This window comes from Choristoneura fumiferana, chromosome 2 (genome assembly GCF_025370935.1).
Source record: "Choristoneura fumiferana chromosome 2, NRCan_CFum_1, whole genome shotgun sequence".
Lineage (NCBI taxonomy): Eukaryota > Metazoa > Arthropoda > Insecta > Lepidoptera > Tortricidae > Choristoneura > Choristoneura fumiferana.
Genome location: NC_133473.1, coordinates 11344225 through 11362466, shown reverse-complemented (window position 1 = coordinate 11362466; position 18242 = coordinate 11344225). Strand labels below are relative to the sequence as shown.

General features: G+C 37.7%; 1 protein-coding gene across 2 annotated transcripts in view; it reads left to right on the top strand.

The window, feature by feature from the left end:
* LOC141443336 (LIM domain only protein 3-like) overlaps window positions 1-16387 on the top strand; it is a 53923-nt gene extending 37536 nt beyond the window's left edge. For both annotated transcript variants that reach the window (XM_074108585.1, XM_074108578.1), the window contains 5 exons: window positions 12424-12661; window positions 12795-12920; window positions 13278-13419; window positions 14716-14886; window positions 14983-16387. In XM_074108585.1, the coding sequence (XP_073964686.1) occupies window positions 12424-12661; window positions 12795-12920; window positions 13278-13419; window positions 14716-14856 (647 nt within the window). In that variant the 3' untranslated portion in view covers window positions 14857-14886; window positions 14983-16387. The remainder of the gene's footprint in view (window positions 1-12423; window positions 12662-12794; window positions 12921-13277; window positions 13420-14715; window positions 14887-14982) is intronic.
* The last annotated feature ends 1855 nt before the right edge of the window (window positions 16388-18242 follow it).

Here is an 18242-nt window from a genome sequence, read left to right as displayed (position 1 = left end):
CAGCCCCTCAATGTTAATGCAATCATAGACTAAACATTTTAATGGGGCGCACAATGTGCCTATATGACGGTAACAATTGTTTATGACGTGAGACATTATCCCTGAAGTTTCATTGTAATCAAATCTCACCCTTATCGACGGGACGTTATGCGTATTATTCTCTGACAGCGTCTCGTTGAATCCTACGATTCGGGAATCGCAATCTGTAGACCGGCAACACTCGTCTACCATTTCGTCTAGCATTGCCATACTTATAAGATCATATCTGTTATTTCTTGAAAGGTAAAATTGCAGTATTGTAAATCACGGCAGTACCTAAATAATAAAGAAAATTAGAACATAACGAGCGTTGGAAATTAAATAGGTACCTATATTATAATTATAACTAAAAGTTAAAATTAAATTTAGATCAGCCTTAAAAAATAATTAAACTCAGTCGAGAAAACTTTAAAAAATAATTAAACTCTCTTAACACGAGTAATTAATTTAAATTGTTTACGGGTTATAATCATGTAATATATTTTTTAAATTACCACGATACCGTTGTGTATCGGTTTGATAAGGTGCCGGTCTTAGAGCAACGCGGGCTTCCTACGGAAGGGAGTAGTCATTCGCCGCGTTCCCCTCTGTCAAAGTAGAAGCCCAACTGGGCATACTAATTTTATAAAACTAGGCGCGCTCGGATTTCAAACTAGACCGAATCGAGTTGCGCGAGTGAACGCTACAGTGCTAAAAATGCCGAATTGTTCAGTTTTCTGCTGTAAAAAGAGATCTGGGACATCAAGCTTGCAAAAAGTGGTGTTACATTTGACATGTAAGTAATTCGTTATCGTATTATTGCTATTTATTTACTAAACAACAAAGTCGTAAATTTTATCACAATATTATTGTCGGATTCGTTTACCAACATCGAGTCCGCTCTCCCGTACAAATTTCGGATCGGTCAAGCGATAAATCCGACTTCTCGCCGATGAACAACTTATAAATGTGTGAGTTTTGAGTCATCTGTTAACGAATTATTAGTGTATTGTTGGATTATTTATGTGTTTACATCACACAGTCAGGTGGCAGTTTTGTTTTTGCATGTATGTTTGCGAAACTGCACTTGTGTGCACATTTCCCCCCGCAACAAACGCCAGAACTATTTAAAGGTAATCTACCGCTAAGGCTACTCCCTTCCGATAGGAAGCCCGCGTTGCTCTAAGGGTGCTGGTAGAAATTCAACAACCAAATGCGGGTAATTCAAATAATTTGCGCGCTTAGACGAACGTGATATCTACATACTTTAAAAACACGTTACCTTTTCATGATTAAGACCGAAAAGTAATAAAAATTACTTCTGTTGTGAGTGAAAATCGCGGAAGGTTATACCTAAAAAGACTACCCAATTGTTAGTTTTTTTATTTCCAATACTGTTGTACTCTGTAAGATTGCTAATTATTAATCAGACTAGCAAGATAAGTTATCAAAACAACTCAACCGGACTTCCTTGCATTACCTATTTTATTTACGAGTACGGACGTAAATCAGCAAGTAATATGCGTACAAAAACATATAGGTGCACAGAGCGACATTTCCGTTTTGCTGACGTCAATTTTTCATATTAGGACAAACAGGTCGCGAATAAAACGCGGGAAGGGTTGTGCCATAAACCGCCCGGCAGCGTCCGTTGCGATATTAAAAAGGGGACGAATGATATTGCAATATCACATTTATGCGAAATGTATGTCGGACACATACAGATTGTATTGATAAAAATAAGCGATTTTTTATTGTGCCCCACAATGTAATCGCAAGGAGCACGTTTTACTATTGCTAGTTCTGGGTTAATATCACAATTTCGCTTTATTAGAGAGTCGTAACCATATGTTTTCTAGCTATGTTACGGCTGGTCCATGGATGGAAGGGGGGTGCGGTAAATTGACTCGCGGTGCTCTAAACAACTGGCGCAGCCACTCGCGTCGCACAACCCTTATCGTAATCAAATCGTATTTTACGCTGCTCGCGTTATACGGCATGCCAATATTCTGCGATATACAGAATCGGAAAGCGAATGAAGCTAAATGCAAAACTGTAGGAAACTCAGCTTTTCTCAAAAAATTATTAAGACCTACATTATATATTTGCTCTAAATTGGTCAATCTATCATGCAGCTTCCTTTTTAAAAAATAATTGTCAATAGACAATATTTATGCAACCACCTTTTTTATTTTTTCAAATACATCTAAATTTTTGACTGAATTGTAGAAGAATATTTATAATTGGGTTGTCGTTTGTGGGTTGTATATCTCAAAAAATACGTAGACATGAAAGTTTTCAATTGTCAATTAGAGAAATCCGACAGGAAATATGACGTAATATACCTAAAACGACGAATTAATTATTACGTAAGGTCAACTGGGGCTAATGCGTCACAATACTTTAAACAGCATATTTAACAGATTATAACAGACACATTTTAGTGCCATTTTATGGTCTAATTGATCTTGTTTCTTATAGACGCATTAGCCCCTTCCAAGATTCCAGAGGTACCAAACAATTTTATCTCCTAATAGGTTCGAGTGTTTTTTTTTACATCTCTTAGCCGAAAATTTACATTGAATCAACAAATAAACAAAATAATTATATTACGTAATATAAATCATAAATAAATAATTAAATATCATGGGACACCTGACAACAATTGACCTAGTCTCAAACTAAGCAAAGCTTGTACTATGGGTACTAGGCAACGGATAAACTTACTTATTTATACATATTAAACATCCAAGACCCGAGAACAAGCATTCGCATTATTCATACAAATATCTGCCCGGCCGGGAATCGAACCCGGGACCTCAAGCTTCGTAGTCAGGTTTTCTAACCTTCCGGTCGATAACATAAATCATAAATATAATAATAATATTGGAATCAAACCATCACTTAAAAATCAAATATCACGTATAAAATATAACGTTCGGGTAAAATTACACACGGTGCTGCTCGTCAGTTCTGTTAGCATCAACTTGGCTTGACACGTTGCCGCGTGTCTAGATTCAACCCCTCTAAAAATATGCCCACTTTACAGGAGGAATTTTCCCACATTAAAAATTATCCATCGAAATCCGTTCATTGGATTAGTTTTAACGTGATGCTGATAAAAACAAAACGACAAACAGACATTAATTCTAAACAGCAATTTTTGGGTTCTTTTTTTTTAACAAACTAAGTTTTCTAGATATGTAAGTATTGTAGGTACAAATTACAAATTTATTCCTTTACAGTTAGATTTTAGGTTAGATTTACAGTTATAATATTATTCTAAAATAAAAGGCTTCCGACCTGAGAAAATGGAGCTATTGCGTTACAATAGTTACATGCAAATCTTAAGCTAATTACATAAAATAATCAAAACAACATGTATTTCAATGAATTAACAAAAGTACTAAGGTTCAGAAACATCGATTCACTTAAAGACATTGAGATTTTGTTAGGTACAAATGCACGTGTTGGCACACAATAACAGTCGAAATGAAATTACTCATTAAAGATGGCGGATTACTTAAAAAACCGGCCAAGAGCGTGTCGGACACGCCCAAAATAGGGTTCCGTAGCCATTACGAAAAAATTAAGTTATTCTTCTAAGGATTTCGTATTTTATACGGAATCTTCCAAGTTTAGGTATATTTTATACCTTAGGCTGCTATTTAAGAGTAAAACTACTAATAATTCTCAAAAAAACTTAATCGTTATAGTTTTCCTTGAAAGTTTGATATACTTACTACCATCCTGAATTTTCTAAAAATTTTCCACCCACCGGTTTAGATTTTAGGATTTTAGAGGGGGGGGGGGGTGACGCTCGATTTTAATGAAAATTTGCACTTTAAACTATTTCGCAAAAAATCAATGAATCGAAAAATCCTCTCAGCAACCCCTAATGATTTTAAAAGACCTATCCAACGATACCCAACACTATAGGATTGGATGAGAGAGAAAAAACACCCACACTTTACGTCTATGGGAGGTACCCTAAAAAAAATTTTTTTTAGTTTTTTATTGTACCATTTTGTCGGCATAGTTTACATATATATCCGTGCAAAATTACAGCTTTTTAACATTGATAGTCCCTGAGCAAAGCCGCGGACGGACGGACAGACAGAGACAGACAGACATGGCGAAACTATAAGGGTTCCGTTTTTGCCTTTTTGGCTCCGGAACCCTAAAAAGAGCTCGGCCATGACATCTAGTGATCATTTTTTGTACTTTTAGTGCCAAAGCCTTTAAAAAAATGGCGTGTTCTAAAGGATGATTTTCTTATGATAATTGGAATGGACGCATTAGCCCCGTAGACGACACAGCCCCGGTTGACCTTATATAAATCTTATTTAACAACGAACATTGTTGTTTTTTATGTCATTTTATTTTGTTTCCACTTTTGTATCATGTAAATTATTTATGAGATAATTTATGTTTATTCCCTTTTCATGAACAGAGGTAGACGTCTCTTGGCGTCACTTTTGTTTAAGACAAATACTTAGACGCTCGATTTCATTAAATAATATTATCAAATGATGTAATAAATAGTAGGAAAGTATTTTTGAGCAGCAGTGCATGAGCAGTAGCGGAAAATTGTTTGAACAAAGTGGAGATGACGTGGTGCAAGAAGACGGCGCGGCGCGGCGCCCGCGCCGAGCGGCCGCTCCGCGCTGCTCTGGGCGGCCCTGATAAAATTTATGGCCACTTCCCCTTTAAAACAATATTGAGGGCTCAGTTGGGATTTATGTCTCGCCGCCGCTGCAGCGACTCAATTTATTCTTCAATTTTTCATACAATAACTCACACACGTATTACAAGTGATGGATGAAAAGGACTAACTTTCGGGCTTTAATAAGAGCCTCCAGATGCGAATCTCCAAATTGGATGAAGTTTATTGCCCACTTATGTCAGGCTTAAGTTTCTCTCGGAGTCTTCTCAGAGAAAATAATTTATAGCACAGATTGTCTCGACTCTGTGCATGCTTGACGCCGGTGAAACAATGAAGTGCTTAAATGCGCTTCTAATGATTTAAAAGTGATGGATAAATAAGACTGCACACGAGAAGGACCATTTATCCAATTCAATAATTTTAAGGAATAATTTGTACGCAAACAAAAGACAAAACACAACATAATTAAGAGTGTCTCAACCAAAACGGATGGATTGATTGATTTTGATCATCAATCTAGACATGGCAGTTTGGTGTAGTTTCTATTAATTAGGACTACTAACTACGTAGGAGAGGAACGTATGCTTCTTGAAAGAGCGTTCCGATGTAACAGATAATTGGAAGGCGCACAATATCCATTTTAGCCTATGATTTGAACTTTAGTTTGGGGTATCGTTGGATAGGTCTTTTAATAACCATAGGGGGTTGCTAAAACAATTTTTCGATTCAGTGATTTGTTTGCAAAATATTCAACTTTAAAGTGCAAATTCTCATTAAAATCGAGTGTCCCCCCTCTAAAATCTAAAGCGGAGGGTGGAAAAATTTGAAAAAAATCACGATGGTAGTAAGAAAATTACAAGGAAAACTATAACCGTTAAGTTTTCTTGACAATCATTAAAAGTTTAAGAGTAAATAGCAGCCTAAGGTATAAAATATACTTTAACTTGGAATATTCCGTACAAAATACGAAATCAATAGAAAAATATTACTTAATTTTTTCGTAATGGCTACGGAACCCTATTTCGAGCGTGTCCGACACGCTCTTGGCCGGTTTTTAACTATTCCCTCGTAAGAGATTGTTATATACAATAATAATTCATACTTGGAAAGAGAAATATAACATTTGACAGTCCTTTGTAAATGACGTCGACGAAACATTCTCGCTACGATAATCTTATTAATACCCGCAATTAATAACGATCTTCGTCATCTCGGATATGAAAAGCAATTACGATACAATTTTGCGCCGTCCGATAAATTAAATTTTATATTTGCTCAAACGGAAAACTCTTTCCTTGGAAATCGTTTACCACTGCTATTAGGCTTAATTCAAAAATTAATTTAAACTTTTACAAGGTTGGCAAGCGAGCTCCGCCGTAAAGGCAATATCAATTTCATAATTTTAATTAAAAAAAAACTAACTTCTCTGATGACAAAGTCTCGTACTTTTTTAATAACGGAAATGTTAACGTTCAGGGGGCGCGGGAGGGGCCAGAGGGCCCGCGCCCGCGCGCACCTTGCGCTCTCACGCCCTATCACTGCACAGACATCAACCACACCACATACACATGTGTCCAAAGAAAGTTACAACAACATAATCTAAAAAACAAAAGGTTTCTTTACTACTTAATTAAGAATAATTAGTAAAATTTTGTACATGTTAATGCTTTGTATAAAACAGCAATTACAACATTAGCGAGCAGGCAGGTATTCTGCTCGTTACGTTTTTACACGCACGCAGTTATTAATGCAAAACCCGCATTTGGTTAAATCTAATTACTGCCCGCATAATGGAATATCGCAACAACGCAATCAGCATCGTTGTTTAATGAGTGACCGACGACTAAAACTAAATAAATTGTACGAACATTTAGAACAGCTGCAACCGCAATCATTATACAAATCCATTACTATCGCACTTTAGATACCCCGCACGATATTACGTTTCCGTAATGAATTTGGACACGCGGATTCTGTTTTTAATTTGCGTTATTTTGAGTGGTTCAGCTTTGGTAATCCAAGTCTGGTGTAATTAAATTAAAATATTTCACGGGATATGGCTTATTAATTAAATGATACAATTTTATTACGCTGTTAGTGTCCTACTTGTGAAGAGGGTACGAAATCACACTTCTTGGGGAAATGGTATTGATAAGGTAATTGAAAACAAATGACAATGGCAAGCTCAGCTGAATGAATGGCAAAATTGGTTGGGTGGCAAAATTAATATAATGATGGCGTTTCGTACATACACATAAATTTGATAGACATATATTTATTTCTTTTTGGAGTAATGCGTTATAAGCAATCGTTGGGTAATTACAAGAAATTCACAAAAGCATCACCAAAAAATGTACCTACACAAGTAAAATAATGTACTTAGGTATAACACTAACCTAACTATAATTAAATGTCAGCCAAAAATAAAATTGCAATACCAAATATTATAATAAAAATATTACAATACAATAATGAAAAGTAAACACATGCAAAGACGACCGGATAGCCCACTGGTTAGAGAACCTGACTACGAAGCTTGAGGTTCCGGGTTCGATCCCCGGTCGGGGCAGACATAAGACATTTGTATGAATAATACGAGTGTTTGTTCTCGAGTCTTGGGTGTTTACTATGTATTTAAGTATATATTTTTCTATATAAGTATGTTTTATCCGTTGCCTACCCGCATAGTGCAAGCTTTGCTTAGTTTGGGACTAGGTCAATTGGTGTAAATTATATTATCCCATGATATTTCTTTATTATTATTATTATTTTAATGTAAAAAAATATTTATTCTATACACATAAAAATACATAATAGCAATAACATAATCATATACAAAAATAAAACATTAATCATAATTATAATAAAAAAAAACAGTTATACAATATTATACGAGTATTATTAATTAATTATATAATATGATAAGTATCATCTTCAGTGTCCAATATTACCATTATGACGGGTCTGTAGAAGACTTATGAAGTGACTTAGCGGTCACATAACCGACGACGCTTATAATTAACTAAATGCACATAAATATAAGTACACAAGAAAAGCAATATATCGTTAATTATATACATAGACAGCACAACAAGTACGAGATACCAAGTTAATTGCAATACACAATGAACGATTGTAAATTGCACGGAATGATTGCGGGGCGGTCGTGATGCGGGCCCATTACAATAACCTGACATTTAATTGAATACAAGGAATGTTTACCTACAGGCGAGACACGCATGGCTTCTCGCCGGTACGCATACCTAAAGGTGCTGACTACATTTTGCTGATTTATGTGTGATTGTTTTGCATAGTAGGTACCTTACCTATAGGTACAAATATATAAAATCGCAAATGTCAGAGTAACAGATTTTAACAAATTGCATATGAAAGTATATGCGACGCGTTACTTATAAGAAAACAGCGATTTTTTGCCTGCCTGTCTTTTTGTTTGTCATTCGTTTGCCAACGTCCAGCCGTTTTAGGGTGAACCAGTAACAAACATACTCACAAACTTACGCATTATAATGTTAGTAGGATGAATCTAATAGAAGTCTGAGAGCTCGTGAGAATACCTTTATAGATTTTATTTTGCTTAGAAACATGTAATTCATACTCTTACGCGAAATTAGGAAATTAATTTAAAATTTGTAGTCGCGGTGTATGGCGCGAGTTAGTGCGAGTGGACCACGTCGCCGCCCGCGCCGCCGAATAGCAATAATATTATGCTCGCAGGGTACCTACGCACTCATAACCGGACCTGCTATTTCGAAGCCCAAATTGATTCGAAATAATAGCAAAGTAAATTACACATTGCAGGTGGTAGGACCTTGTGCAAGGTCCGCCCGGATTGCTACCACCATCTTGCTCGCTAATCCTGCAGTGAAGCAGCTCAGTGCTTGCACTGTTGTGTTCGCCGTGGAGAGTAAGACAGCCGGTGAAATTACTGGCACTTGAGGTATCCCATCTTAGGCCTCTATATATGGCAAACGAGCAAATGGGTCTTCTGATGTTAAGAGATCACCACCGCCCATATACACCTGTAAAACCAGGGGTATTGCAGATGTGTTGCCAACCTAGAGGCCTAAGATGGGATACCTCAAGTGCCAGTTATTTCACCGGCTGTCTTACTCCACGCCGAAACACAACAGTGCAAGCACGCTGCTTCACGGCAGGATTAGCGAGCAAGATGGTGGTAGCAATCCGGGCGGACCTTGCACAAGGTTTACCACCTGCCGCCTGATATACGTGTAAATACACGAGAAACAGGATCGGTATTTCCAAGTCGGTCAAATCTGGGCGGGTAAAGAGTGGCACCCATGCTCGCGCTATTGTCGCTCTTCTCACGCCAAAATAAATTACTTTTCATCCATTTCCTGGTTTCTTTTCATTTCGGCGCCTTAATACGTTGGCGCCGGCGGCCGGTCGGCTGTGTTGGCGAAATTAATACTGGCGGGGCAGTTCGGTGGCCAAGTCTCTATCAAATTCTCGGCCCGGCGGTAATAAAACGAAAATAATACGAAGCGCCTTCCCCACCGACGGATATTTATGTGCCATCCACATATTAACTCACCTTTTATTGCTTTACTGTGTAGGTCGGTAGTTGAGGTACCGCGGCAATTTGTCCGCTGCCATACAAAACTACGACGGCAATTACATAGGTATTTTGATTAACAAATTTAGGCCCGCACTACTGTTTGCTTTTAGGCGTTGTAAAAATTATCCGCAAACAAAGAAAAAATAGTCCTGTTATACAAATGTTAATATGTTTGAGCTGATAAATATGGTAATTGGCGTAACTGGATCTATAATGTAGATCCAGCTATTAGAAAAACGCGCGGTCGCGCCATAATTACAGCATTACACCTGAAATGGGCATAACACGCCGCCGCAAGCCTCGCGTCGCCGGCATTCTTCGCTAAACAGTGGTTTTTCTCCACCAGGTAAAACCACCGTCAGTCTTGCATGTGTTCCAAGAATATTAAGGGAAACCGCAGTTTTTTTCAATACCTCGCGTCGATAAAATTGAACACGTTTTATAAAGAATGTTTTGTTTCGCAACGATAACGATTATTGCTATAGCATCCTGTAAATGACACTTTGATCGTATCATTAAAATATTATAATAAGAACAAGCCTTGAAACCGGCTAGAAGTTATTATTATTAAGACAAAATTCATGTTAATAACCTACACAGGCTAAAGTATAGCCTATAAAAACTAAATTCTACGTATCTGACATTAGATTATACTACACTTAATTCGCATTATGAGAGTGCTTAAGTTTACATATTTGCCCTTACCTAAACACATTAGGTTTTATGCGACGATTAACCGAACCGATCGATATATTCTGTTTTTTATCGCGACAGGTATCTTGCTAGTTTTTGTCGTTAGGAACTAGAATTACTCAAGTCTAGTTTGAACAGGACAGTCAACGTATCAGATTTGTTTAAGGCATGGTATTAAATGTGAAGTCAAGATAGGTAATGAATAATTGGATAATAGCTGCGACGAGAATTGTCAAAGTGGGCAGAGATAATTTGTTTGTTGCAGCGTTTACATAGATTGCCTGTGAAACTCCTTTGTAGCAATTTGAGATTGTAATCATTTTATATCGTTAGCTAGTTAGAGCTCGCCGGCGTAACTTTAAACCTGGAGCTGCGGCAGCCGTCCCGTTACGCGCGGAGGCCGGCCGCGTTGGATCCCCGATCCCCGCAGCGCACTAATTACGACACCCGGAGGCCGTACGTCATCTTTATTATTTTATTATTAACGAGACGTCATTAATATAGTCCAATTAACTTTATTGTCGTTACGTCGGCTTCAATAAACGAGATGTATCGGGCTCGGGCGGACGCGGCGGGCGGCCGATACGCACGTGATCGATTGAGATGAGTTATGTCCACCTAGTTACCCCTTCAATTGGATCCTTGATTGGTTTGACGTACGCACTATTATGTGGACGCCGTGCCGATAAATTGGAACTGATTGTTTACTTTAGACGACACATTGATTTATTTATTATAAGACCCATGGTACAGAAAAACACTGCGGAAAATTTATAGGTAAAGCTATTATACTACGTCGATAGGTTTTTAACTAAGGCGTAGGACTATTAATTACACGTTTACTCATGCAAGCAATCAATAAACAGTTTTGCATTTTTCATGTACAATGTAATAATTATTAGATTCTACGCTGCTTTTGCGTAGCGTTGGTATTATTGTGTTTTGTAGCATAAAAGTTACAATGTAGTATTAATTGCAACGTTTCTTATGGGAGTAGGTATGCGTGCGCGCATTATTGACGTCAATAGCTCGACTGTGTCATGCGGCGCGCTTCTGCTCGAATTAATTGGCGCAATTACATAGCAGAAAACAATCCAGCCGGCTTACCGCCGTAATGAGGGGGGTATTACACACAATTACGCTCTTGTGTGCAACGAAAGAGAATTCGTTACGTGCAAGCTTTAATATAAATGGTCCTTGAAAGTCTTAATTAAATTGTTATCCTTCGTTCAAGATTATTTTACGGCGGTCAAATAGTCCGTAAATCCATTCATATTGTTTACAAAAAGTATTTACCAATGTAACCAGTTTATCCATGTCAGAATAAAGTATTTATGATTTTATTTACTAGATATTATACATTAATAAAAGTACTGAAATTCGTAGAAGAACTTAATTCTCCAACATAAATAGCTCCAAGAATATGTAAGGTGAAGTGGCAATGGGCGGGCTACGATTCAGAATATCCTATTCATTTCCCAAAACATCCGTTCCAAAATAACAGGTTATTTAAATGACTTTATGCTCTAATACCAGTTTCTCATAGCATCCGTATATCAAAACGCCCATTTCGTAGCATCTGGATGTCATTATTCGATAATGATGAAATGATTCGGTTAAATATTTTAGCGAGGAATACTGACCGGTTTGCTAGCTGATTTTCTTGTAAAAACGTCAAAGCGCAACTGACAAAAACAAATCATGAGTGTAGAGTTAGAAATTAAGTAGAATTACTGAATTAGCAAAACACCAATGTCTTTTAAAATGATGAAGATATACAAAAATAAATTCATTTAACTTAAGTAGGTACTTAAAATGAAAAAATATTTTTGGGTTGTCTGAGGTTTTCAATTATTTAATTAACACCTTGAAATGCAATGTATATCGGGAAACCGAATGTTAAAGAAACCGTTATAATAACGACGGATGTTTTGGGAACGGGTGTTTTAGAAAACGGATATCATGTTCTAAAATTGATTAATTCCAATTTTACTTTTACACAATACCGCTTTATCGCTCATGTTGACTTGATAAAGCTCTGCAATGAGATTGAATCTATTGACCGCCACTACTAGACATGATTCTGAGATTCCAGTTACTTCAGCTACATCAAGCCAAGAATAAACTGCTGTTCAGATAATACTTGTATATTTCGCTCTACGTTTCATTGGCTGCAGGCTCCGATCGCGTGATATCCGGCGATTTACTTAATTGTCCATGCTCAATTTATTCTCAAACCTGATCTCAATAAAAGTGAAACTATAAAAAACTCAATCAATAATACGTACCAAACCATAATACATCGGAACCGTAATTGCCTGTTAATAGTAAATTAATTTTTCACAGCCAAGTTCAAAGAAAACATAAATAAATGATTATGTGTCCGTTAAATACAACTTATTATTGTCCAAGTTTCTCAGCATCAATTAACCTGAGCTTTTTGTTACAGGTCAACAAGATGAGAACAAATATGCTCTTAGCAGTAGCGTGGCGAGCAACACCGGCGGCGCGCGCCTGTGCGCGCAGTGCGGCAAAGTCATCACAGAAAGGTTCCTCCTCAAAGCGATGGAACGATTCTGGCACGAGGACTGCCTCAAATGCGGCTGCTGCGACTGCCGGCTGGGAGAAGTCGGCTCCAAACTCTACTACAAAGCCGACCTCATGCTGTGCAAAAGGGATTATCTTAGGTAACCTCACTTCTAACCTTACCAAGACCCATAACCCAATCGCTTTTAAAATACAGTTGCGTGCGTAGCAAGTGCTCTTAATCTGTAAAAGTCGTATTTTAAAGTTTATAACCAATTATTACTCTTTTTATAGGTTATTTGGAGCCACAGGCAACTGTGTAGCGTGCAACAAAGTCATTCCCGCCTTCGAAATGGTAATGCGAGCCAAGAGTTTCGTTTACCACTTAGAATGTTTTGCCTGTCAGCAGTGCAATCATAGGTGAGCATTCAGAGTCAAATGCTTTAGAGTAATTTTACCTTGACTATATTAGCTGTCGAGTCAAGTTGGACTCGTTTCTCAATAAGAGTGGCTTTTAAAGCGGAGCAGAGACGTGCAGAATTGACCAATCATATCATCTGAAATGTACGTCACATTCTGATCTGATTAGTCGAATTATGTATGAGCGTCTCCGCTCCACTTTGTTTCAATAGAATTACATCCTAATAGGTTAAAATTTGCAAAATATAATAGTAAAGACATTTTGCGCGATAATAGGAAACAATTATATGTTTTTGAAGCAGTCTTCTTTTTTTATTTCTCGAAATAATACTTAGATAAATTTTTGAATTTGTTCAGGTTCTGCGTAGGAGACAGATTCTATCTGTGCGATAACAAAATCCTGTGCGAGTACGACTACGAGGAGCGGCTGGTGTTCGCGAGCATGGCCGCCAACCCCAGCGGGCTCGCGCACATCCGCCGGCAAGTCAGCGGGCTGCAGGTTCCTACTTATACAATAAATTCATATTTTAGTCTAGACCGAACTAGATTGCCAGTCTGGACGAGAACGACTATGAATAACGGCATCGATTGCCCTCTTTACGGCTCTATTTCTATAATTGTTAGGGCGTAGATTATTTATTTACAGTTTAGCATGGGCCCGGTATGTAATTATTGTCAGGTCGGCACAGCGTGTTCTCACGAGACGTGGCCACGTCGCGTGCGGACGCTGACGTGGGCCAATGCTGTCTGTGGGACTGCGAACCTGTTCCCGCCAGCCTTGCCCCGCGTATTAAATTATGGTTAACTTAATAGCCGCAAACCAGCGTCATTACCTCAGCACAGAGCGACTTCCCTCGTCGTTATCGATTTAATACGGACTCTACCATTATGCACGCTTGTTTGCAGTTTATAAAGCATCGCATTAAATTTGTCCGAAACGTCCCTTACTTATGGAAATTCGTAATTGCATGCACCCACCCACTTACGATTTTCATCTCTTTATAAGGAAAAGGTTTGTTTTTCAAATGGCCCCATCACGAATAAAGGGCACGTGAAAAAGTCGGCTCGGCGAAGTAAATAACTCCCACAAGGACACTGTTAGTGGGAGATTCTATCTCCACTTTATTATGTTTCTTTTGTATAAGATCATTAATCTTTCTCGTACGAACGCTTGTCGGAATGCGAATGTGGGGGAATCTATTTCATTTTATGAGTCGCGCGAGTGGAGGGAGCCCATTCAGCTGCGCGACATTTCTAATCGACTTTTTGATTGCGCTCACGGGCTATCGAGAACTTGACAAGTGAATAGTATAATTCAAATTTGAATGGTATTGGGCTATATACCTAGGTTTAGATCTGGATCCATATGACGTCGCACTATGCGCCAATCAGCAGCTTAGATAGAGCTTCAAACACCATCATCACCTAATTGCAAGATGACAACCACAGCTAGGAAATTTATACGCGACATAAATACATCGTGCTACTGCCCCCAAACAGCAGTTTCTATGCGACACAAAGCACCGTTCTATCGAGTTTGATCTCACTCTTATGCTATTGTTATACGAGTTTGTGCATATTTATTAAACGATATTGCAGCGATAGCCCCCGTCATTATGTAAGAAGAAAACTGTGCTAAGCAGGCGGTGGGACCTATTATGTAAAGGCTGGATGGTCTTTAGTTTCAAAAGCCTTACTATTTTTTTTTATTATGAGACGAGCATACGGGTCATTTGATGGGAAATGATCAAAAGTCTAATAACTAACTAACTGTACTTAATTGTTTGTTCGGCAGTCTCCTAGTGCGGGGTACGTAGGCGGCGCATGCGCGGCGGGCGCGGCGGACAAGGACGGGGGCGGCTGCGCCGGCGCTGACGACGCGTCGTCGGGCTACGGCAGCCCGCCCGACCCCGACGTCTGCGATGCCGCGCGATGACCGCAGATGCCGCGCCGACTTCTCGCCTCGGTAACTTTTACCTTCCACTGTGTTCGCTGCATACATTACTTTTATATTTCTTTTCAGTGACGATCAATACTAATTATAATTTTGTTGGTGGTTCAGGTGAAACCCCACTAGTGTTGGCGGGACGCATCGGCCGCTGCAGCAAGGTCCCGTCGTCATCGTCGGGCCGTATCGCCTGCTGCGGCTCGGGCAAGTCTCGAGAGCACACAAATAGCTACTAGCGTGACAATCAGATACTTCTACTTCATTATAAACTAACCATCACCAATCGACAAATAGAATAAATTATTTTATTTTCATGTCATTTACGATAAAGCTAACTTGTAAAATTGATTTTAAAATTCAGAGAATAGTTGCTGTGATTAGCGACCAAGTACAAAGATATCGGCCAAGTGTGACTTCTCACGGCGTCTCGGCGGGCATATTTTATAAACGTCGTGCGAGATTACATTAGTCTAGATGGCGCTATGGAAATGTGGCCACTTTACAAAATGTCCGGGATGAGCCGCGATAGCGTTGTCAGAACACGATATTTCCATTATGTATACGATTTGAGCACTTGTTTACATGTTAAGATAGCAGCGCTGCGCTCGCCCCGCGTGGGCCGCGCGGCGCCGCCGCTCGCTTGTACGAATCGTGCCACCTCTTGCGCTTAGCTATGCCCACATGCCGCTTCTATATACTTAATACAATAGCTATTAATAAAGTCAACCAGTTAACGCAAAACACAACGCCCTTCAATATTGCATAATTAGTCAAATAATAATTAGTTAAAGCATCATAGTTGTAACAGCATCATTATACAACGATTCAGGTCCAGGCACGTATTAATCGGATATGTATTACCTATTTGTTAAAATCGATCTCATTGTTATGGAAATGTTTGTACTTTAGTAAACCTAAATATTGTTATCATACAAGGTATGAACTTTTATTGACGATAATTAATTTGATTATGTTTATTTTCCCTGATTTGGTTAAGTAGGTATATTGATGTTATTTTACCAAAGACAAGTTTCCGTTCATAGAATTTAATAAGCGAGTATCCATAAAGAGATAACGAGCTGTTTATAGATTGAATAATAGTGATATAAATTATACTCTGAAGTGGTGCAATGGTTAGTTAAGTACATACTGTATTAATATAAAAATACCTGTTTAAGACGTTTTCATCCTTTGTGTTTACTTCCCGCCGCTTCGGTGACTGTTGTCCGCGCATTACATACATTACACGTTCTTTCATTGTTGCTAAAGTTGTGTTCAATAATGCAAAATCGAGAAATAAATAATTATTTAGGAAAAAAGATGAAATTTTCTAAGATTTGGAATATCGTAACAGAGATTTTTACGATAAAAGATGTATTTATGTAAAAAAAATCGAACTGTCATTAGTTAGAAAATATTGGCTAGATTACTACATGTTTCGAACTTTCGTAAACATCGACAGAATAATTGCTTCATTTCACAGTTACTATGTAAATAAATATATTTATTTAAAGATTCAGTCAAAGTGTTTTATTGTTAACTGTATTTACCTGCTACACCTTTAACTCTAATATTATCAAATATCGATTTAAACTATCAATCGTATGTATGACGATTTATGTAATCCAAAGCTACTCAAGAACATAATGCAGGCGTTAAGAGGAATCAAAATCTAAATAACATACCATCTAAATCTTGAGAAGAAGAAATCTGTGTTGAATTTGAAGTAAAAAAAGAGTACCTAGTAGTTAACCACAGCTCTATTTTATTTTATCTAGTAGATATAAATTTTAATTGAACACAGATGGTTACCACTTTCGAATAGTAGGTTCCTACTTTCAAAAATTGGTCACCTCCGTTGCCAATTCGAGTGGCGATAATGTTGTTTGGCAGGAGTTGATTACTGCGGCACTCCAGGCATTCGAGTCTAATAGCTACTGATTATTTCAAAACTAATATCTATAAATTCATCTTAATAATCATCAATTGTCAATCTCTGATCATCTCTTCATCTGACATTAACAGTCACTTAAAATCTTAGAAGCCGTATGCGCTTAGTCTACAAGGTGATTGTATCAATAAAGCAAGTCAAACGGATAAGTCCGCCTTTGTACAACCTCTTTCTCTTGTTATCTGTTAATTTTATGTGTTTTTTGTACAATAAAGAGTAATACAACACAATACAAAGTAACTACAAAATAATTATTTCTGATTAAAACTATAAAATTAGTGTAGGTAAAGGCAGAAATTCGTATATGCACTAAGACCTTGACATACATATTTTTGACATTATTATTTGACATTATGTGCGGTAATGACCGATTCATTTTTAATTATTATGGTAAGTCCTTCTTTAATTTCTTTTTTTGTGTTGTAATGTTTTAGACAAGGCTGGAATGTTAATAAAGATGTCTGTGGCCAGACGCATTAACGAGCATCGTTTAGTTGTTTGCTGTTTAAATAAGAGCTGTAATGTAATTTTAATGAGCTCACAAAAATGTTTACGCGGTTGGAGTAGGTAGGTACCTACCTATCAGCGACTGCCGAATTCGTTCACTAGATGCCTTCCTTTATCTCTACACACCCATTTTCCTACTACGTTATACCTAAATATCCATTCTACAGTCACAAAATATGATAAACAAATTTAATTGAATTTAAAATGATTCATTCAAAGTGACATCGCGCATCACAGATTCGCCCAATTAATGGAAAGTGAACGAGCATCAGGTTAATTTCTTCTAAATTGCTTTAAAATTACTGCGCGTGCCCCGAATTTATTGAATTAAAACTTATCGAAATTATGTAGACATGGATAATTACGGTTCATGGGTGCCCTCAAAAGAATTTGGTTACATTAAAGAAAGAAATTAGCCTGAGTTATTGGGAGACACGACGCGCACGCTCGCCCGTGAAAACTCACTTAAACTTTTTTAATTAAATTTCTGATTTTTCTCCTTGCGCCGTGAGGAGCTTTATTCAAAACGTTATATTAATTAGTCTGCGTACTGGAAACTAATGACCACCGTAATCGGATTTCACGCTGTCATGCTCTTAACTCGCAATTAAAGTTTTAATGGATTATGCACCTATAGACCGGCACCTTTCAACACGTTAAGCAGTCTGCCGACCAGCTGGGGCGACATGGTATCCAATATCATAACCTGAACTAAAGAAAAATAAACATATATTATAGACATTATACCTAGTGAGCTAAATACCTACACAAGTGTCAATTTACATAATTAGGTACAAGTCTTTTGATAATGTCCACATTTGCTTGTAATTTTTTAGTTTAACTGCCTGTGTCGCTTGAAAATATTTAGTTAAGTTAAAATTGACAAGATTTATTACACAAATAACATTGCGAATCC